We start from the raw sequence: 24,056 nt of genomic DNA, 5'->3' as shown, positions 1-24,056 counted from the left end.
GTGATTCACTTTGAAAAGTCGAATTTGAAAGTAGAATACAAGGTTAATGGTAGGATTCTTAGCAACATGGAGGAACAGAGGAATCTTGGATCCACGTCCATAGATCCTACAATATGCTGCGCAAGTTTTAGGGTTGTTAAAATGGCATATGGTGTGTTGGCAATCATTAGTTATGGGATCGAGTTGAAGATCACTAAGTAAATGTTGCAGCTCGATAAAATGCTGCTTAGACCACAGTTGGAATATTGTGTTCAGTCTGGTCACCTCACTATAGGAGGAGGTCAAAGCTTTAGAGAGGTGCAGAGGAGACTTAACCAGGAATGTTTTCTGGACTAGAGGGCGTGTCTAATGAAGAAAGGTTGAGCAAGCAGGGGTTTTTCTCTTTGCAGCGAAGGAGGATGAACAATGACATGATGGAGGTGCACAAGGTGATGAAAGGTGCAGACAAGAGTGGATGGCCAGTGCCTATTTCTCACAGCAGCAATGAGCAATACCAGAGGATATCATTTTTAAGATGAATGGAAGAAAGTTTAGGGAAGCTGACGGAAGTAAGGTGAGTGTGTGTGTGTCTTTTAACAGAGCGGTGGATCCATGTAATGTCTTACCGGGGTGGTGGTAGAGACAGATACAATAGGGGCATTTGAGAAATTTTTAAATAAGAAAATGAAGGACTATGTAGCAGAGAAGGGCTAAATTGATCTTTTTGTAATTTGATAAATTACAAGGACAGCACAATATCATGGGCCGGGAAGCCTTACTATGTTCTATGTAATACAATTAATTCTGCAGGCATAAGCCTCCAATAACAATCAGGTAAATGGCAACATCAAAAATTTTCAAAATAGTTGAATGAGAAGCAGTTGACTGCAATAACTGACAAGAGATGGACATTCTCAATAAAATGCTGCTCCCAACTCACACACACCACTTCACTTCTGCAGCAGCACTTCACTTCTGGTTAAGCTGCTGAATATATAAGTCTTGATGACTGAAATGCTCTTTGGTCATTCTTGTGTTGTGCCATGGTTACCTGGCAAAGCACTCAGAAAAATATATATTTTAACATCCTTTGCCAATCAGAAAATAATACAATTGTACTTACATATGATCTGTGGAGACTTGACTGAGGCTATGTACTAACTGTGCGACAAGGCTCTCATCTCGACAGCCCATGAGGCAATTTACATCTTCTGCAATTCTCCCTCCAAACAGCAAGCTTTTGGTGGTGGTAGCAGGCAGGGGAGAGGGAAGTGGAAGTTGATTCAGTACTGTTTGGAGAAAAAGAACAAGCATTCAGATATTTTACAGCAAAACAATTGGTTATAGTGCAGACAATATTTTAATTGCAGCACAATTAATGTCATTCAGCTCAGGGTGTGCATCTTCAGCCAGCTTGTTCCACTTGCCTGCTTTTGACCAATATTCCTCCAAACCCTTCTAATCCAAATGGCTTTTAAACATTATAACTGCACCCACTGCTGAACCTTCCTCTGTCAGTTTGTTCCATATACCCACCACTCACTCTGTGAAAAAGTTTCCCCAAAAGTTGCTTTTAAATCTCAGGGGAATCTTCCCCCCTCCCCTCACTTTAAGTCTATGCCCTCTCATTTTAAGACTCCCCAAACCTGGGAAAAGACAATGGCTATCCTCAATCTATGTCCCCCATAATCTTATAAACACTGAGGTTACTCCTCAGCATCCTGTACTCCAGTGAAAAAATCTCCAACCTATCCATGCACAATTCTAGCTCTCCAAGCCGAGTAGAATCCTTGCTAAATTTTTCTACATCCTTTCCACCTTAATAACATACTTGCTAGAGCTGGGCGACCAGAGCTGTGCACAGTACTCTAAATGTGGATGCAACATGACATCTCACCTCCTGTACTCAATATCCTGACCATTGAAACCAAGTGTGCCAAAGGCCTGCATCACTGTCCACCTGTGCCTTCACTTTCTATTCTATCAAAATCTCCATGCTCCTACCATTGAATGTACCCTGCTTTAGCTGACCAAGATGCAACACCTTGCATTTATCCAAGATAAATTACTTCCGCCAATCCTTGGTCCACTTCTCCAGTTCATCTGGATCCTGCTATAATCTTGGATAACCTTCCTCGTTGTCCAATATAGCATACTTCTTTTTTTTCAACTGCAAACTTACTAACCATGTTAACAACGCTGTCATACAAACGACAATCCCTGTGGCACTCCGCTAGCTGGCTGGATGCATCACTGCCTGATATGGGAAACTGTACTTCCCTCAATCGCAGCCCAGCGCATCTGTTGATGTGAACTTCCCACTATTCTGGACATTTACAAAGACAGGTGTGTAAAAAGGATCATTGGAGACCTGAGTCCCCCAACCACAAACTGTTCCAGGTGCTACCATCCGGGAAACAATACCACAGCATAAAAGCCAGGCTCAACAGGACAGCTCCTTCCACCAGGCCATCAGACTACATAATTCATGCTGACGCAACTGTATTTCTATGTTATATTGACTAACCTGTTGTACATAATATTTATTATAGATTACTATAATTGCACATTTGAACGACGACGTAACATGAAGGTTTTTAATCCTCGTGTATATGAAGGATGTAAGTAATAAAGTTAATTCAATTCAATCCATTACAAAGAAGGTGCTGGGAAGCTGAAAGGCCTTGAGATGGATTAATCACCAAAACCAAAAGGACAAAGCCTCTGACTATCATCGTTAGGATAGTCAGAGGCTTTTCGCCCAAGGCTGAAATGGCTAACACGAGAGGGCACAGTTTTAAGGTGCTTGGAAGTAGGTACAGAGGAGATATCGGGGGGAGTTTTTTTTTAAAAACGCGAAGTAGTGAGCGCGTGGTGGAGATGGATACAACAGGGTCTTTTAAGAGACCCCTGGATAGGTACATGGAGCTTAGAAAAATAGAGGGCTATGGGTAACCCTCGGTAATTTCTGAAGTACATCTTCGGCATAGCATTGTGGGCTGAAGGGGCTGTATTGTGCCGTAGGTTTTCTATGTTTCCATAAAACCTCAGAGTTCTGAAAGAGGCAGCAGAAGCATTAGCAACGATCTTTCCAGAATCACTGGAATTAGAGATGGTCCCAGAGGACTGGGAAACTATAATGTGACATTCTTGTTTAATAAGAGAGGGGGGCAAAAGACACAGAAGTTACATGCCAGTTAGCTTCACCTAATGGTTAATTTTAGAGTTCATTATTAAGAATGAGATAAGTACATGACAAAATAGAGTGAAGTCAGCACAGTTTTGTCTGACAAATCTGTTAAAATTCTTTGAAGAGTTCTTCCATCAGATTCCAGCAGTCTCCAGATAAAGAGACAGGGAAATAGAAGAATACGGACAACATGCAGCCATATGGAATTCGTTAGAATCAATATCAGTTTATTATCACCAACATACTGGGAAATTTGTATTACAGCATCAGAACAATGCAAGATACAAAAAATAGTGCAAAAGACAAGAAATGGGAGCATTGAAATGTTGAGTGTGGATCTTCATGCTCTGGTACCACCTCCCTGATCGAGAAGAGAGTACATTCAAGGGGATGAGGAGCCTCTGCAGCCTGGTAATCCAATGCATTGATGCAGCTTGACAGAATGCTCCCCACTACCACTCTGTAAAAAAAAACAGCCGGCCTCACAAATTTACTTCAACTTTCCCCCCTCACCTTAAAGGTGTGACCTCTGCAATAACATTTCTATCCTTATTAAAAGGACTATCTATTGTATCTATGCCTCTCATAGCTCTGCAACCCCACTGCACCCCCTCCACAATGCAAGAGGCTGAAGGGTGAACTTAGGCATGTAGAAAATCATGACAGGCATGGATAAGGCAAATAGCCAAAACATTTTCCCCAAGATACTGGAGTCCAAAACTAAAAGACAGTTTTAAAATAAGGGCAAGAATTTAAAAAAGATGTGTGTAATAGTTCCACCCCTCCCCCCCACCACACACACACACACACACACACACACACACACACACACACACACACAAAGCATAGTAAGTATATGGAATGAACTGACAGAGGAAGTGATAGAGGTGGGTAGAAGTAAAACATTTAAGGCGGCTATTTGGACAGTTACTGGATAGGAAAGGTTGAGAGGAATCTGGACCACAAGCAGAAAATGGGACTAGCTCAGTCAGACAACCTGATTGACACAAACAAGCAAGGCAGAAGGACACGGTTCTGCGCTGTGCAACTTTATAACGCAAACCAGATAACATTTTCATGGTGCTTTTCTGCACCCCCTCCAAAGCCTCCACATCCTTCCTGTAATGCAGCAAACAGAACTGCACACAATACTAAAACATAATTAAAATTATATTTGAACATAGAACATTACAGCACAGGAACAGGCCCTTCAGCCCACAATGTTGTACCCTAACCTATAACATGTCCATATCCATCCAAAGTACATACAGACAACACCCACTGCCTTGCCTTCATCATCTAATCTCCCTGAGAAGCCCTATTAGATTGACTAGACACAACATACCATGCCACGTTGACTATCCCTAATCAATCTGTCGATCCAGCTACTTATATATCTAGTCCCTTAGAATACCTTCTAATAACTTTCCCACTGCTGAAATCAGACTCAGCAGCTAGAGTTTCCCAGATTATTTTTGGAGTCTTTTTTAAACAATGGAACATTAGCTATCCTCCAGTCTTCCGGTACCTCATCTATTACTACCGACATTTTAAATACCCCTTTTAGGACCCCTGCAATTTCTGCAGGAACCTCCCATGGGAAAGCCTCATCAGGCCCTGAAAACTTATCGACCCTGAGTCCCTCAAGACAGCAAGCACATCATCTTCCATAATCCGTAAACGGTCCATGACCTCAGTGCTGCATTGCTTCACCTCTACAGACTCTGTGTCTGTCTGCTGAGTAAATACAGATGCAAAAAAATTCATTTCAAACTCCATCCCTCTCAACTAATACATAGGTAACCCTTGTTGTCCCTTTGGTCTGAATATATCAATGTAAGCCATAAGACTATAAGATGTAGGAGTAGAATTAGACCCCTTGGCCCATCGAGTCTGCTCCGCCATTCCGGCATGGCTGATCCATTCCTCCTCCCTATGCCCCCACCAACTAAGAATCCAACAAACCCCACCCCAAACACACACAAAGACTTCCTCTTCACAGCTGCCCGCGGTAAAGAACTCCACAGACTCACCACTCCCTGTCCAAAGAAATTACATAAGAACAAAACAAAAAGGAGTAGGGCATCTGGCCTGTCGAGCCTGTTCCACCATTCAATAAGATTATGGCTGATCGGGCCATGAACTCATCTCCACCTACCTGCCTTTTCCCCGTAACCCTTAATTCCCCAACAATCCAAAAATCTACCCAACCTTGTCTTAAAAATATTTACCGAGGTAGCCTCCACTGCTTCATTGGGCAGATAACTCTCCAGATACGAGATAAATTCCTCCTCATCTCCACTCCAGCAGGACGCCCTGTTACCCTGAGGCAACATCTGCAGATTCCCGACTCCCTCACCACAGGAAATATCCTCTCCACATCCACTCCATCAATGCCCCCCACCATTGGATAGGCTCCAATGAGGTCACCCCTCACTCCTCTGAACTCCAGTGAACACAGGCCCAGAGCCACCAAACTCTCCCTATACAACAAGCCGTTCAATCCCGGAGTCACCGCGCTCCTCCCTCGAACCCTCTCCAGCCACGGCACACCCCCTCCAAGACAAGGGGCCCAAAAACTGCCCACCACACTCCAAGCGAGGCCCCACCAGCATTCCACAAATTCTCAGCACTACATCCTTGCTCCTACACTCCAAGCTCTCCTGAAATGAACGCCAGCACCGCAGACTCAACCTGCAAACTAACCTCCAGGGAATCCTGCACAAGGATTCCCAAATCCCCCTAGCACCCCAGACCCCTGCCCTTTCGCTCCATTTAGAAAATAGTCTACGCTCTCATCTCTTCTGCTCAAGTGCATGACCATGTTGTCGCTTTTATTGTCATTTCAACCATAACTACTGGTACAGTACACAGTAAAAACAAAACAACGTTCCTCTAGGACCATGGTGCTACAAGAAACAACACAAAACGACACTAAACTACGTGAAACAACACAAAACTACATTAGACTTCAGACCTGCACGGGACTACATAAAGTGCACAAAACAGAGTAAGACAGTACAATAATTAATAAAGACAATAGGCACAGTAAAGGACAAATTACAATATAATAATAAATGATGTAAATGTAAAAGTTTTAGCCGGAACTGAGAAAGAAATGAGCAAAAATTGCTCTGTGTATGTGTGCGCGCGTGTGTATGCATGCGTGTGTGTGTTTGTTTTTTTGTGCATGAGGGGTGGGTGAGGTCCTTCACAATGCTGTTAGCTTTGCGGGTGCAGCATGTGGTGTAAACATCTGGAGAGAAGAGTGACATTTGCAATTTTCCTGTCTTCTGGAACCATTTCAGAATGTAGTGATTCTTGAAAGATCATTACTAATGCCTCCACAATCTCTTTAGCCACCTCTTTCAGAACTCTGGGGTACACAGCATCTGGTCTGGATGACTAACCTACTTTCAGACCTTTCAGTTTCCCAAGAACCTTCTCCCTAGTAATGGTAACTTCCCACACTTCATGACCCCTGACACCCAGAAACTCCACCATACTGCTAGTGTCTTCCACAGTGATAAATGATGCAAGATACTTCAGTTCATCCACCATTTCCCTGTCCCTCATTATTACCTCTCCCGCAAGGTTTTCCGCGGTCCGATATTCATTCTCTCCTCTCGTTTACAATTTATGTATCTGAAGCAGCTGTTGGTATCCTCTTTAACATTATTGTCTAGTTTACTTTTGAATTGCATGTGTACTTTCTTAATTATTTTTTTAGTTGCTTTTTTTTGGTATTTAAAAGCTTCCCAATCCTCTAACTTCCCTCTAATATTTGCTCTATTATATGCCCTCTCTTTGGTTTTTATGTTGGTTTTGACTTCCCTTGTTGCCACAGTCCCAAAGAGGAAGGAAGAAACTTAAGTAAAGATTTTGGCCCAAAGATGACATGCGAACTTTGATACTCACTGCCCAGATCAATAAAGGCAAGAATGCTGTGTGCCTTCTTCACCACCTAGTCCCTGCACAGAGAAATAGGACTAGTCCCAAAAATCCTAGTCTACATCAATGGTCTCATGCATCCTGCCATTCACTGTATTCTTTCCTCCTCCATTTAAACTTACACATTAAACTTAATCACAACATCTACATTTTTGATCAACCTACACCTACAATCAACACTGATGCACCTCAGGGATGTGTGCTTAACCCAATGTTCTACTCCCTCTACACCCATGACTGTGTTGCTAGGTATAATTCAAATGTCATCTATAAATTTGCTGATGACACAACCATTGTTGGTAGAATCTCAGATGGAGATGAGAGGGCCTACAGGAGAGAGAGATAGACCAACTGGTTGTGATAAAGTATGTAAAGCATTAACAGTCATTAAACTTAGCAGCCTGTTTTCTGCAAGAAACCGCTGATGATCAACAGATGTGCTAATCTTGCTATTCAATGCTGAGCAATATTTTTTTCTTGTAGTTAGGCAGTTAGTGCTTCAAGGTCCTTGTCTCTCTGTGCAGTCATGCACATAGATAAGACCAGCTCCAGCCTGTCCTGTGTGGTTGTATGTGAGCAACTATATCTATCTTGCAAGAGGAACGGCCAATTAGTTGGTGGACCAAGCAGGAAGAGTCACTGACTGTTCCTGTTTGAACAACTCACTGAAGTGCCCCAGAGGCTTTGAATAGAGTTTGTACTTATACGGTGTCAGAGTGACTTTATCCAGATTCGACTTCCATAGTTGGCTGCGGTCGCAAGGACAACCTTGCACTCAACGTCAGTGAGACCAAAGAGCTGATCGTGGACTTTAAGAAAAGTAAGACAAGGGATCACGAACCAATCCTCAAAGAGGGATCAGAACTGGAGAGAGGAAGTAATTTCAAGTTCCTTGAAGTCAAGATCTCTGAGAATCTAACCTGGTCCCAACACACTGATGCAACTATAAAGAAGGCAAGACAGCAGCTACATTTGATTAGGGGTTTGAAGAGATTTGGTTTGTCATCTAATACACTCAAAAGCTCCTATAGACGTACTGTGGAGAGCATTATGACAGGCTCCATCACTGTCTCGTATGGGGGGTGGAGGGGGTTGCCTCTGCACAAGACTGAAAGAGGCTGTAAAATCAGTCAGCTCCATCTTGGGTACTAGCTTCTTCAAGGAGTGGTGCCTCAGAAAGCTGGCATCCTTTACTAGGGACCCCCATCACCTGGGTCATGCCCTCTTCTCATTGTTACCATCAGGAAGGAAGTACAGAAGGCTATGGTTTCCACATCCTTCCTATAGTGAGGCAACCAGAACTGAGCACAGTACTCCAAGTGGGGTCTGACCAGGGTCCTATATAGCTGCAACATTACCTCTCGGCTCCAAAACTCAATCGCAAAGTTAATGAAGGCCAATGCACCGTATGCCTTTTTAACCACAGAGTCAACCTGCATAGTAGCTTTGAGTGTCCTATGCACTCGGATCCCAAGACCCTTCTGATCCTCCACACTGCAAAGAGTTATCCCTACAATCGCCAAGATCCTTTTCCATAATGAATACTGAAGCAAAGTATTCATTAAGTACCCCTGCTATCTCCTCCAATTCCATACACACTTTTCCACTGTCACACTTGATTGGGCCTATTCTCTCACATCTTATTCTCTTGCTCCTCACATACCTGTAGAATTCCTTGGGGTTTTCGTTAATCCTGTCTGCCAAGGCTTTCTCATGGCCCCTTCCAGCTCTCCTAATTTTATTCTTAAGCTCCTTCCTGCAAGCTGCATAATCTTCTAGATCTCTATCGCTAGCTAGTTTTTTGAACCTTTCATAAGCTCTTCTTTACTTATTCACTAGATTTAGCACAGCCTTTGTACACCTCGGTTCCTGTACCCTACTATCCTTTCCGTCTCATTGGAACATACCTATGCAGAACTCCATGCAAATATCCCCTGAATATTTGCCACATTTCTTCCGTACATTTCCCTGAGAACATCTGCTCCCAATTTATACTTCCAAGTTCCTGCCTGATAGACTCATATTTCCCCGCATTCCTAACTTCTCTGTTCTAATCCTTCTCCAATGCTATGGTAAAGGAAATAGAATTGTAACCACTATCTCCAAAATGCTCTCCCACTGAGAGACCTGACACCTGACACCTAACCAGGTTCATTTCCCAATACCAGATCAAGTACAGCATCTCCTCTTGCAGGCTTATCTACATATTGTGACAAGAAACCTTCCTGAACACACCTAACAAACTCCACCCCATCTAAACCCCTCTCTCTAGGGAGATGCCAATCAACATTTGGGAAATTAAAATCTCCCACAACAACACTGCTATTATTACACCTTTCCAGAATCTGTCTCCCTATCTGCTCCTGATGTCCCTGTTAATATTATGTGGTCTATATCTACCCTCAACTCTCTTTTACCCATTATATACTTTCAAAACTTCCTATGTCTTCTTTGGTATTAGTTGCCAGCATGCTTTCGTAATTCGTATTTTCCTTCCTAATGATCTCTTAGTTTCCTTCTGCAAGTTTTTAAAAGTGTCCCAACCCTCTATTTTCCCATTAGCTTTGACTTTCTTGTATGCCCTCTCTTTTGCTTTTACTTTGGCTCTGACTTCACTTGTCAGCCACGGTAGTGTCCTTTTCCATTCAAAAATTTCTTATTTGGAACTTATCTGTCTTGCACTTCCCTCATTTTTCACAGAAACTCCAGCCATTACTGCCCTGCTGTCCTTCCTGCTAGTGTCCCTGTCCAGTCAACTTTGGTCAGTTCCCCTCTCATGCCATTGTAATTTCCTTTATTCCACTGAAATACCTACACATTGGAATTTTGTTTCTCCTTCTCTAATTTCAAAGTGAACTTGATCATATTGTGATTACTGTTCCCGTATGGTTCCTTAATCTTAGCTGTCTTATCACCTCCAGATCATTGCACAACTCCCAATCCAGCACAGCCAATCCCATAGTGGGCTCAACAAATAGCTGTTCCTAAAAGCCATTCCTTAGACAATCTACAAATTCTCTCCCTTGAGGTCCAGTACTGACCTGGTTTTTCCAATCCACTTTCATGTTAAAATCCCCAACAATTATCATGACATTGCCCTTCTGACACTCCTTTTCTATCTCCTGCTGTGATTTGTAATCCACATCCCAGCTGCTGTTTGGAGGCCTGTATACAACTGCCATTAGGGTCCTTTTACCCTTGCTGTTTCTTAACTCAACCCAGAGACTCTACACCTTCCAATCCTATGCCATTCTTTTCTAATGATTTAATATTATTTCTTATACACAGGGCCACACTACCCCCCTCTGCCTACTAAGCCATCTTTCCAATACACCATGTATTCCTGGACGTTCACCTTCCAATGGCAGCCATCCTTTAGCCAAGTTTCAGCGATGGACACAATGTCGTACTTGCCAAATTGTAGCTGAATTTCAAGATCGACCATTTTATTTCTTAAGCTGCGTGCATTCAAATATAACACTCTCAGTCCAGTATTTGTTGCTTTCTGTTGTAAATCATCCCACTGGCTGTGATTGTGTCTCATTTCCTGCCTGTCCTTTCTATCCTCTCTGTTGCACGTTATCTTTTGTTTATTTCAACCTGGCACCCAAAGTCAGTCAGACGAAAGAGCTGACTGTGGACTTCAGGAAGGGTAAGATGAAGGAACACATGCCAATCCTCGTAGAAGGATCAGAAGTGGAGAAAGTGAGCAACTTCAAGTTCCCGGATGTCAAGATCTCTGAGGATCTAACCTGGTCCCAACATATTGATGTAGTCATAAAGACGGCAAGATAGCAGCTATACTTTATTAGGAGTTTGAAGCGATTTGGCAAGTCAACAAATACACTCAAAAACTTCTATAGTTGTACCATGAAGAGCATTCTGACAGGCTGCATCACTGTCTGGTATGGAGGGGCTACTACACAGGACCAAAAGAAGCTGCAGAAGGTTGTAAATCTAGTCTGCTCCATCTTGGGCACTAGCCTACAAAGTACCCAAGACATCTTCAAGGAGCGGTGTCTCAGAAAGGCAGCATCCATTATTAAGGACCTCCAGCACCCAGGGCATGCACTTTTCTCACTGTTACCATCAGGTAGGAGATACAGAAGCCTGAAGGCACACACTCAGCGATTTAGAAACAGCTTCTTCCCCTCTGCCATCCGATTCCTAAATGGACTTTGAAGCTTTGGACACTAACTCACTTTTTCAATATACAGTATTTCTGTTTTTGCACATTTTTAAATAATTTATTCAATATATGTAATTGATTTACTTGTTTATTATATTTTATTTTACTTATTTTTTCTCTCTCTGCTAGATTATGTATTACATTGAACTGCTGCTGTTAAGTTAGCAAATTTCACGTCGCATGCCGGTGATAATAAACCTGATTCTGATTTCCCCTTCCTCATCCCTATCACTCCGGTTCCCAACCCGCTGCCAAATTAGTTTAAACCCTCCCTAACTGCTCTATTAAACATGCCTGCTGGGATATTGGACTCCTCTGGGTTCAGATGTAACGCGTCATTTTTGTACAGGCCGTACATCCCCCAGAAGAGACTCCAATGATCCAAGGCCCTGCTCCCTACACCAGCCTCTCAGCCACATGGAGCACATTGGTACCAGTGACATAGCTAGGAAGAGTAAAGAGGTAGACACATAGAAACATAGAAAAAATACAGCACAATACAGGTCTTCTGGCTCACAAAGCTGTGCCGAACATGTCCCTATCTTAGAACTACCTAGGCTTTACCCATAGCCCTCTTTTTCTAAGCTCCATGTAGCCATCCAGGAGTCTCTTAAAACAGGGGTCCCCAACCTTTTTCGCACTGCGAACCAGTTTCATATTGACAATATTCTTGCGGACCGGCCGACCGGAGGGGAGGTAGGGTTGCCAACGGACAAGAGTAGCAGTCAAATAGCAGTAGCAGAGAAAGACTACAATGACCATGAAGCCTTGCGCGGACACCAGTGCGCATGCGTGTACATGCCGATTTTTTTCTACAAATCGTTTCTGGCGATTCTGTTTGCGGGGGTGGGGGGGGTTGTTAATCACAACCAGAATATAGGTGATAAGTGGCTAATACACTCAATTTCATTTCTAAAAGGGTTTATCTAACAGTGGGCGTGACAGGAATGAGGAAAGGTGCAGCTGACTCATATCGCCAAATCATATCATTTCCTCGCAGCCCCGTAGCGCATGCTTTGCAGCCCGGTGGTTGGGGACCACTGTCTTAAAAGACCCTATCGTATCCACCCTCCACCACCACTGCTGGCAGCCCATTCCACGCACTCACCATTCTCTGCGTAAAAAACTTACCCCTGACATCTCCTCTGTACCTACTTCCAAGCACCTTAAAACTATGCCCTCTTGTGCTAGCCACTTCAGCCCTGGGAAAAAGCCTCTGACTATTCACGTGATCAATGCCTCTTATTATAAAGAGTCAAGAGGTCTTGAAGAGCGAATACAGGGAGCTAGGCAGGAAACTGAAAAGTTGGACCTCAAGGGTAGTAACTTTTGGTGGCCACTGGGAGATTCTGCTTTCTCTGGCGGACAGAACATAGGTGTTCAGCACACATTTTAATTCCACGTCCCATTCCCATTCTGATATGTCTATCCACGGCCTCCTCTACTGTCAAGATGAAGCCACACTCAGAATGGAGGAGCAACACCTTATATTCCGTCTGGGTAGCCTCCAAACTGATGGCATGAACATTGACTTCTCTAACTTTCGTTAATGCCCCTCCTTCCCTTTGTACCCCGTTATTTATCTTTTACCATTATATATTTTTCTCTCTCCTTTTTCTCCCTCTGTCCTTCTCACTATACTCCTTGCCCATCTTCTGTGCTTCCTCTGCCCCTTTTCTTTCTCCCTAGGCCTCCCGTCTGTCCCATGATCCTCTCATATCCCTCTTGCCAATCAATTTTCCAGCTCTTAGCTCCATCCCTTCCCCCTCCCACTTTCAAATCTCTTACTATCTCTTCTTTCAGTTAGTCCTGACGAAGGGTCTCGGCCCGAAACGTCAACTGTACCTCTTCCTATTGATGCTGCCTGGCCTGCTGCGTTCACCAGCAATTTTTATGTGTGTTGCTTGAGTGAACTCTGCTTTTTTTTCCTTGGAGCGATGGAGGATGAGAAGTGACCTGATAGAGGTGTACAAGATGATCAGAGGCATTGATCGTGTGGATAGGCAAAGGCTTTTTCCTGGAGCTGAAATGGCTGGTACATGAGGGCAGCTTTAAGGTGCTTGGAAGTAGGTACAGAGGAGATGTCAGGGGTAAGTTGCTGTTTTTTTTTAAAAAAACGCAGAGAGTGGTGAGTGCGTGGAATGGGCTGCCAGCAACAGTGGTGGAGGTGGATACGATTGGGTCTTTTAAGAGACTACTGGATAGGTACATGGAGCTTAGAAAAACAGAGGGCTATGGGTAACCCTAGGTAATTTCTAAGTTAAGAACATGTTCGGCACAGCTTTGTGGACCGAAGGGCCCGTATTGTGCTGTAGGTTTTCTATGTTTCTATGAAAGTCAAAGGGTGGGCGGGAGAAGAAGACGGCGGCGCGACGCAGCTCGCAGTGGCCACTCCGGTGGTGATGTCTGTTATCTGCAAAGCAGGGTGCCATGCACAATCCTGATTTGATGGAGACAGATGTGAGAGCACGGAGGAACATCTGGTAAAACTTCTGAAATGCCTGCTTCACTGCTGCTGCTACTGTGTGATCCAGAATCTTCGGAGGGGAAGGTCCCGAGTCCTCGGCTTTGCTTGTTGCTCAGCGGCCAGGGCGTGGTCGAAGCACTCGGCAGAGGATGGTGCTCGGTGTCAGAGGGCTGGTTGGAGGCTTGAAGTTTTCGGACGGACCAGAGTCCGCTACGGTTGGGTGCTTCCAATGGTGCTGCATCAGCAAGTTTGTGGCGCTTGGAGGATCATGGCAGGGAGAGTTTCTCCCTTCTACCGTCTGCGTGAGATGATGGGCCTATCGGGACTTTGAGACCTTTTTTTTACCGTGCCCATGGTCTGCTCTTTATCAAATTACAGTAGTGCTTTACACTGCTGTAACTATATGTTATAATTATGTGGTTTTATCAGTTTTAGTCTTGGTTTGTCCTGTGTTTCTTGTGATATCATTCTGGAGGAACATTGCATCATTTTTTAATACATGCATTTCTAAATGACAATAAACAAAGACTGAGTGTCCTCGTAATCTAATACTAAAGCCAAAATTACTGAGAAGTTTTAAAAACCAACAGAAGACAATTAAAAAAAGTCATAAAAAGGAAAAGATAGAATACAGAAGCTAGCCAATAATATTAGATATATACATAAAGTGTAAAAGAGGCACAAGTAGATATTGGACTGCTGGAAAATTATGCTGGAGAGGTGGTAATGGTAGACAGGGCAATGTTCGATAAACTGAATAAGTAGTTTGCATCAGACATTACTGTGGAAGACCCTCACAGTATGCCAGGGTGTAAAAGTGAGTGAAGTTTCTTTTACTAGGGAGGAGGTGCTTGAGAAACAGAGTTCTGAAGGTAGATAAGTCACTGGACCAAATGATCTAAACCACAGGGTTCTAAAAGAGGTGCATGAAGAGACTGTGGATCGACTGCGTGTCCTCATAATCCAATCCAATCTAATCTAATCAGTAATGATCTTTCAAGAATCGGTGGATTCTGGCATGGGCTCGGAGGAATGGAAAATTGCAAATCTCACTCCCAAGAAGGGAGAGAGGCAGAAGTAAGAAATTTTAGTCTGACTTCAATGGTTGTGTCGATTGTTAAGGATGTGGTTTCGATGCACTTGGAGGCACATGATAAAATAGGCCAAAGTCAGCATGACAACTCTGTTGGAATTTCTTGAAGAAATAACAAACAGGATACACAAAGGAGAATTACTGGATGTTGTGTACTTGGATTTTCAGGCCTTTGACAAGGTGCCACACACAAGGCAGCTTAGAAAGATAAGAACCCATGGTATTAAAAGGAAAGATATTAGCATGGATACAAGATTGACTGATTGGCAGAAGGCAAGAGTGGGAATAAAGGGAGCCTTTTCTGGTTGGCTGCTGGTGACTGTGGTGTTCCAAAGGACTGTGTTGGTACCGCTTCTTTTTACATTATATATCAATGATGTGAATGACGGAGTCAGAATCAGGTTTATTATCACCAGCATGTGACGTGAAATTTGTTAACCTAGCAGCAGTTCAATGCAATACATAATCTAGCAGAGAGAGAGGAAAAAATAATAAAATAAAAAAAACAAGTAAATCAATTATGCATATTGAATAGACTAAAAATGTGCAAAAACAGAAATACTGTATATTAAAAAAAAAGTGAGGTAGTGTCCAAAGCTTCAAAGTCCATTTAGGAATCAGATGGTAGAGGGGAAGAAGCTGTTCCTGACTTGCTGAGTGTGTATCTTCAGGCTTCTGTATCTCCTCCCTGAAGGTAACAGTGAGAAACGTGCATGCCCTGGGTGCTGGATGGCTTTGTGACCAAGTTTGCAGGCGATACAAAGATAGGTGGAGTGGTAGTAGTTTTGAGGTAGAAGAGCTACAGAAGGACTTAGAAGAAATGGCCAATGGAATACAGTGTTGGGAAGTATAAGGTCATACCATTTGATAGAAGAAATAAAAACGTAAGTAATTTTCTAAATGGTGAAAAAATTCAAATATTTGAGGTACAAAGGGACTTGGGAGTCCTCGTGCAGGATTGCTTAAAGGTTAATCTGCAGGTTGGGTCTGCGGTGAGAAAGGCAAATGCAATGTTAGCACTCCTCTCAAGAGGACTAGATTATAAAAGATTGTAATCTTGAGGCCTTTATAAAGTACTTACGAGGCCTCATTTGGAGTATTGTGAGCAGTTTTAGGCCCCTTATCTAAGAAAGGATGTGCTGACATTGGAGAGGGCTCATAGGAGCCTCACAAAAATGACCTCAGGATTGAAAGGTTCATCATATGAGGAGTGTTTGATGGCTCTAGCCCTGTACTCACTGGAATACTGAAAGACTTGAAAGGGTAGATGTGGTGAGGATGTTCCCCTGGTGGGAGAGTCTTGGATTAGAGGACACAGCCTCAGAATAGAGGGATATAAATTTAGAATGATGAGGAAGAATTTCTTTAGCCAGATAGTGCTGAATCTGTAGAATTTGTTGCCACAGGTGGATGTGGAGGCCAAGTCACTGGATATATCTAAGGCAGAGGCTGATACATTCTTAATTAGTCAGGCTGTGAAGGAATACGGGTAGAAGGGAGGAGATCGGGGCTGAGAGGGAAATGGATTAGCCGTGATGAAATGGCGTAGCAGACTCAATGAGCCAAATGGCCTAATTCTGTTTCTATATCTTATGGTCTTGCAGCGGGATCTGAACGAGATGAAGAAATGGGCAGAAAAATGCAAGACGGAATTTAATGCAGATAAGTGTGAGGTGTTGCATTTGGGAGGACCAACCAGAGTAGGTCTTTCATGGTAAGCAGCAGGTCTCCGAGGAGTGGGAATACAGACCCATAATTCCTTTCAAAATTGTATCACAAGTAGAGAAGATCATAAAGAAAATATTTGGCACATTGGACTTCATAAACCAATGTACTGAGTACGGGACTTGGGATGTAATATTGAAAGAGCACAGAAAAATTTTACAGAGATATTGCTGAGGACCAGGGAAAGGTTGAATAGGTTAGGATTTTATTCCCCAGAACATAGAAGATTGAGAGATTTGTCAGAAGTATACAAAATTATGAGAGGTTTAGATAAGGTAAATGCAAGCAGGCTTTTTCCACTGAGGTTGGTTGAGACTTCCAACTGGAGGTCATGGGTTAACAGGGAAAGGAAAAATATTTAAGGGGAACATAAGGGGAAACATCTTTACCCAGAAGGCAATGAGAGTGTGGAAAGAGCTACCAGCATAAATGCTGAATGTGGGGCTGATTTCAACATTTAAGAGAAATTTGAATAGGTACATGGATGGGTGGGGTGTATGGAAGGTTATGATCCAGATGTAGATAGATGTGACAAGGCAGATTAATGGTCTGGCACAAAATAGATGGGCCAAAGGATCCCATTTCTGCGGTGTAGTATTCTCGGATTCTATGTCAAGGTTAAGGAAAATAATGTGCTGGAATTTTCGCTAAAACATTACGATAGACAAATTCCTGTGACCATATGGGATATACACCATGTTACTCAGAAGCAAGGGAAGAGTTCTCCTTTGGTGATGACTTACACATTCCTACTAGTTGTGGTAGTACAATATAGGCGGGTGGAAAATATTATTTCTTTGCTTAAGGTTCACTGTAACTCTTAATTTAACTTTGAAAACTCAAATTATAGACAAACTCTAAATTATTTAAATGGTTAATCAAATATATTCTTCAACTCCAGTTTTAGACTAATAGCATTGAGTAGGAATTATACATGAAAATTATGAAAACATTTGCACAAAGCCCAATAGTTACAATCTATTCAGGAAAATCAGAGCAGAAAAGAAATCTGAATGATCTATCCTCCACCACTGTGAAGTCATGGAAGTAAATAGGTAGTTGCATGAGAAAACTACCCAGTGTCTAGTCAGAACTTTGTACTCTCAAAATATCATGGATCTTATGTTCTCTTTTGAAACTACTCGTCATCATTGTAACAGTACATATAAATGCAGAACTTTTGGCTTAAAAATTTGATCAATGCTGATTCAATCAATGAGCAAATCTGACAGCTGTGAACAAATGGCATGATTATCCACTGTCTGAATAACAGAGTTGCTCGATGGGAGAAATAATCAAGCAATAAGATGGAGTTAAATTGAAATACTCTTGCCACAATTTACAGAAAAGATAGTTAAATATATACTTTTGTATTCAAATATTTACGTGCTTCTCCAGTCTACGTACTCAGCCATGGCCTGTTCACTTTTTAAAATAACCCCTCAACCTTGAGCATATCTAAACAGGATCGATCATAGAGAAGTACAGCACTAAAACAGGCCCTTCATCCCACCTAGCCCATGTCAAAACCATCTGAACTGCCTACTCCGATTGCACCAGGACCATAGCCCTCCATTCCCCTACTATACATGAACCTATCCAAACTCTGCTGTTAAAATAGAGTTTGCACGTACCACTTGTGAAGGCAGCTCATTCTGCCTCATGTTCCACTTAAACTTTTCACCTTTCACTGTAGTCACACCCAGCCTCAGTGGACAAAGCGTACAGGTGTCCCCCGCTTTTTGAACGTTCGCTTTACGAAACCTCACTGTTAAGAAAGACCTACATTAGCACCCTGTTTTCGCTTTCAGAAGGTGTTTTCACTGTTACGAAAAAAAAATCAGTGCACGAAAAAATCAGCACGCGATAAAAGGCAGCACGTGCCCTGAGCAGCTGCTCTCCCCGGATTCTCACCGGCATTGCTTTACCACGTGCCTGTGAGCAGTCGTTTGCAAGATGAGTTCTATGGTATCGGGAAAGCCTAAAAGAGCTCATAAGGGTGTTACGCTTAGCGTAAAACTAGACATAATTAAGCGTTTCGATCGTGGTGAACAAAGTAAGGACTAAGTGAATTTGGCTTGTGGAAGTTGACGAAGATGATGTTGAAGAGGTTTTAGCATCCCATGACCAAGAACTGACAGATGAAGAGATGATGCAATTGGAAGAAAAAAGGATAACAATCGAAACTGAATGAGTAATGATAAGGTACGACTTTAACTTTGAAAGGCTATGTCAGTTTAGGTGATATTTGCAGGATGGTTTGAGTCCTTACAAAGAACTGTGTGATAGAAAAATGCGCGAGGCTCAGCAGTCAAGCAAGCCTTCCACATCAGCCACAGCAGACGACGAACCTCGACCTTTGACATCGAGGCGAGCAGTCATAGGAGAAGATGAACCGCCTGCTCTAATGGAAACAGACTACGAGATGACACCCCAGTGTCCCACCACCCCAACCCCCAGGCCACGGACAGATACCGATTTGCGGAGAAAGCAATGGTAGCCGGGAGGAACACAGCACATCTTTAAGAAAAAAGGCGAAATAAACATGCTAATTAAGTGCCGCCCCACACGTAAATGATCAGAGATCAACTGGCAATCGGCACTGATCTGGGCCGACAATTACGTGTCAAGCGGCACCTAATTAATTAACATGTTTGTTTCGGCTTTTTTCTTAAAGATGTGCTGTGTGCCTCCCGGCTACCGCTGCATTCCTGCATGCTTCGCGGCAATGTATCGGTTGGCGGCCTGGAGGGTGGGGGCCACTGCACCACCCAACCTGCGATGACTCAGTCTAACACACCATCATCAGTGTACTCAGCGCTGTCTTCTCGATTCCGGTAAGTGATACTACACTGTACATACATTATTTCTATTTTATATAGGCTGTGTATTTTTTACGTGTTATTTGGTATGATTTGGCAGCTTCATAGCTTAAAGGTTACTGGACAGTGCTTGCACCGTGTTTTTGCCAACAGCGCTTGCATGAGATTTTCTGCCGACGGCGCTTGCGCAAGATATTCGCGACAGAGAACAGTTCAGTAATGATTGTGGAAAAGTATTTCTACTTTACATAGGCTGTGTATTTATCATATCATTCCTGCTTTTACTATATGTTACTGTTATTTTAGGTCTTGTGTGTTATTTGGCATGATTTGGTAGGTTATTTTTGGGTCTGCAAACACTCACAAAATTTTCCCATATAAATAAATGGCAGTTGCTTCTTCGCTTTATGACATTTCGGCTTACAAACCGTTTCATAGGAATGCTCTACCTTTGGATGGTGGAGGAAACCTGTACTTGCGTTTACTCTCTCTATACCCATCATAATTTCATATGCCTCTATCGAATTTGCTCTCAATCAAACATTCAGTAAAAGTAAAATTTTCAGTAATCTTGATTCACCATGGTGGCACACAAAGCTATCCACTATTCTTAGCTGAAATGCTGGTGTGGGAAGTAATTGTGCCAGTTCTTTTTCTAGTGATGCAATGTTATGTAAGCAATTTGTACCGTCTACATTCTACTACTATATTTGCAAAATTGAAATTCAAAAATCTACATTTCAGACTACTCAATTTTTGATCTGTTCTCACCTAAAACCTGTTTTATAGGCCAATCAAAGCAGACTGCACAACAGAATTCCATTAAGTGTCAACTGGTCAAAATAAAGTGCAGCAAGCTGAAATAATCATTTACCAAAGACTAAAAATCCTTTGGAAACTGTTAGCACTCCCTCCAGTGGAACAAACTTAGCTTAGCATTTAAGGACTTTATGTATAGTTAGATAGATACTTTATTGATCCCAAAGAAAATTACAGTGTCACAGTAGTATTTCAAGTGCACAGATACACAAACATTAAAAGTAGGAAAGAATAAGTTACCTCAAACAGTCTAACAGGGAGGGGGTCATCATTTCTCCAGCTACAGGTTGACTCATTATAGAGCCTAATTGGAGAGGGAAAGGAAAGACTTCATATAGCACTCTTTGGAACAGTGCAGTTGGGTTACTCTATCACTAAAAATGCTCCTCTGTTCAGCCAAAGTGAAATACAGAAGGTGAGAAACTTTGTCCAGGATTGCCAGGATTTTCTTTACTGTCCTTTGTCTACCACAACCTCCAGAATGATCGGAATTATTGAGCCTGTTGGCATCACCCGTGTTAATGCCATTGCCCCAGCACATCACCACATACTGGAGGCAAGACTGGTGGGATGTGTAAAAGAGAGGCCTGCGTATGCCAAAGGATTCTGTCTCCTCAGAAAGTAGAGTGAATTTGGCGGAGCTTAGTCAAGATGGCGCTAAATGGTGACTCCTTTGCTTGCATCTTTGGAAACAGCTCTATCTCCATCTTTAAATATCTCTATTTTTCCCTTTCAGGGTTCTTTTGAAAACCCTGAACTGGAGTTTCATGTTGACTTTGGTTCTTTGCAGAAACGGGAACCACTCTCGGCATTTTATGATTGGCCATAATCCAACATGCCAAGGGCACAGCCTAAGAGTACGGCTCGCCTTTGCAGGCCTAGGATATTGGGTCTCGGGAGAAAGGCAATGAAAGGTCGGTGTCCCAACAGACCGGTGTGTCATGGGAACTGGAAGGTCTTTGGCTGTGTGTCCAGTGACCTGAGATCGTTGGGCACGGAGATCGGAAAAAGCAATGCAACGCACTTAACATCGTAAACCAGCAAGTTGTTTGTTATGTCTCCCCTCTCGCTGTGAAACAGAGACACCTGTTTCTCCCTTACTGGGGGGGGGGGGGGAGAGAAGAGAGAAGAGAGAGAGAGAAAAGCTGTGGTATGTCGAATACGAGGTGAACGCGTAGCCTTTGGAGTACTGCAAGTCTGTGTCTTTGCTGCTGCTTTTGTTGCACGCTTGAGTGCTCCGTGGTGGATGCCGATTCCTTCTTTTGTCGGTAGAGGAGTGGGATCGTCGCTTGCTACCGCTTATGTACGTGAGGGAAGCTGGCGGGGTTCTAACATTTAACTGTCATTCATTCTTTGGGGCATTCCTCTGTTTTCGTGGATGGTGGCGAAGAAAAAGCGTTTCAGGATGCATATTGTATACATTTCTCTGACATTAATTGTACCTTTGAAACCTCTTTTACACAGCCTGTGTTGGTTCCCCAGTCCAGTCTGTCATCCAAGGTAACCCAGGTACTTGTAAGTCCTCACAAAATCCACATCCTCACCATCAATAGTAACAGGGAGCAGTGCAGGCTTAGACTTCCTCAAGTCCATCACCATCTCCTTTGCCTTACTGACGTTGAGCTGCAGATGATCCAGCTTGCACCATTTGACAAAGTCCTCCACTGGGCCCTGTATCCCATCCTCCCTTTATAAACCTAGTTATTGCTCATTAGAAAATTTCTGCGGATGAAATGACCCAGTGTTGTATGAAGGGAGACAATATACTTCCCTGTGAGGCACTAGTGCTACATATAGCCATATCTTAAACACAGCTCTGAAGCCACACAAACTGTAGTATGCCATCAGGTATAAATGGAAAATTAAATTTTTAACTTGACATACTCTTAATTAATGAAAAATAAACATATTATAACAATTTCAAAGATCGCCATGTGTAAGTAAATTCCATCAATACAATTTTTGATCTGAAGATATGCAGACATAATGAAGAGATGCAAAAAACTACAGTTACTTCAATGGGCAATTTAACTTCCAACATTTGTGGGAGTCACTTACTGACAGGGGTTTAGATGGGGCCCAATTTGACAAGTGCATCCAGGAGGCTATTTTGCAACAATATTGAATAGAACCTAGAACAATACTGTACAGGAACAAGACATTCGCCCCACAATGTTTTGCCAAGCTAATTAAATTGGTAATCAAATGCCCACCTAAACTGATCCCTTCTACCTACACAATGCCCATCTAAACAATGCTCATATACTTCCACTTCCTGTACACTTTTGTGCCTATCCAAGGGCCTTCACTACCATCCCTGCCATTACAGTTCCAGGCACACAACAATGTGTACAAACAGGTGCCCGCATATCTCGTTAAATTTACTCCTCCTGCCCTTAAATCAATATCCTTTGATGAGGCATTTCATCCCTGGAAAAAATATATTGCTATATTAATTTGTTATAGTGGTACAAACCTCTACCAGATTTCCCACTCAGCCATGGCTGAAAATGGATTCCCAGATGGTATGTTGTCTCCCAGGTGCCAGGATCCGGGACATCTCCGATCAAGTCCTCAGCATTCTTAAGTGGAAGGGTGAACAGCCAGAGGTCATGGTCCATACAGGTACCAATGACATAAGTAGGAAGAGTTACAGGGTTCTTCAAAGTGGGTTCAGGGAGTTAGGTGCTAAGTTAAAGGGCAGAACTCCAGGGTTGTGATCGCAGGATTGCTACCCATGCCACATGCTAGTGAGGCCAGAAATAGCAAGGTCATACAGTTTAACACATGACTAAGTTGTTGGTGTAGGGGGAGGGCATCAGATTTTGGGATCTTTGGGCTCTCTTCCAGGGAAGCTGGGACTTGTACAGAAGAGATGGTTTGCACCTGAACTAGAAGGGAACTAATATCCTAGCGGGAAGGTTTGCTAGTGTCACACAGGGGCGGGGGTTAAACTAGAGTTGCAGAGGGATGGGAACCAGAGTGCCAGAACAGATAGTAGAGAAGTTGTAGAGACAGATGTTATTAAGACCTCAAAGTCAAGAATCAAAAGATTGAGCACGATGCGACGAATGTCCTGAGCTGCATATATTTCAATGCAAGAAGCATCGTAGGAAAGGCAGATGAGTTCACGGCATGGATCAGTATGTGGAATTATGATATTATAGCCATTATTGAGACTCGGTTGAAGGACAGGCAGGACTGGCAGCTCAATATTCCGTTGTTTTAGATATGATAGAGCCAGGGGGATGGCGTTACTAGTGAGGGAAAATGCCACAGCAGTGCTCAATCAGTCTAGTGAGGCATCATTGGTGGAACTGATGAATAAAAAAGGTATGACCACAATATAGGGCTATATTACAGACCACCTAACAGTCCAAGGAATTGAGGGGAACAAATTTTTCACGAGATCATAGACTGTTGCAAGGAACATAAGATTGTGATAGTTGGCAATTTTAACTTTCTACATATTGACGGGCTCCTATACTGTAAAAGGACTACATGGGATAGAGCTTGTCAAATGTGTTTAGGAAAGTTTCCTTCATCAGTACATAGAAGTCCCTGTAAACGTAACTTTGCTGGATCAAATAACAACAGCACAAAAAGATTGTTACTTATCTTTACACCCGCTTATTTCCTCAAGCTCAGCCGGTGAGTGAACTTGGACCTGACATCAGGGAGAGAACCTTTCTCATCTCCTCGGCGGTTCTACAAGTTCACTGCCTGATGTCCGAATTGTCAGAAGTTATAAGGCCACCGATACAAAAGAACAATAGGTTTGACAACCATTCCGGCCAAGTCAATGGACCATTGGTACAAAG

The 24,056-nt window shown here is 42.9% G+C and overlaps 1 protein-coding gene across 4 annotated transcripts in view; it reads right to left on the bottom strand.

Annotated features, from left to right (window-relative positions):
- nipblb (NIPBL cohesin loading factor b) overlaps nucleotides 1-24,056 on the bottom strand; it is a 502,440-nt gene that overhangs the window by 375,064 nt on the left and 103,320 nt on the right. For all 4 annotated transcript variants that reach the window (XM_072257459.1, XM_072257461.1, XM_072257463.1 and 1 more), the window contains exon 3: nucleotides 1,103-1,268. In XM_072257459.1, coding sequence (XP_072113560.1) covers nucleotides 1,103-1,268 — 166 coding nt within the window. The remainder of the gene's footprint in view (nucleotides 1-1,102; nucleotides 1,269-24,056) is intronic.

This window comes from Mobula birostris, chromosome 5 (genome assembly GCF_030028105.1).
Source record: "Mobula birostris isolate sMobBir1 chromosome 5, sMobBir1.hap1, whole genome shotgun sequence".
Classification (NCBI taxonomy): domain Eukaryota; kingdom Metazoa; phylum Chordata; class Chondrichthyes; order Myliobatiformes; family Myliobatidae; genus Mobula; species Mobula birostris.
Note: the sequence above shows the minus strand (reverse complement) of the source record. Positions and strands in the feature narration are given on the sequence as shown.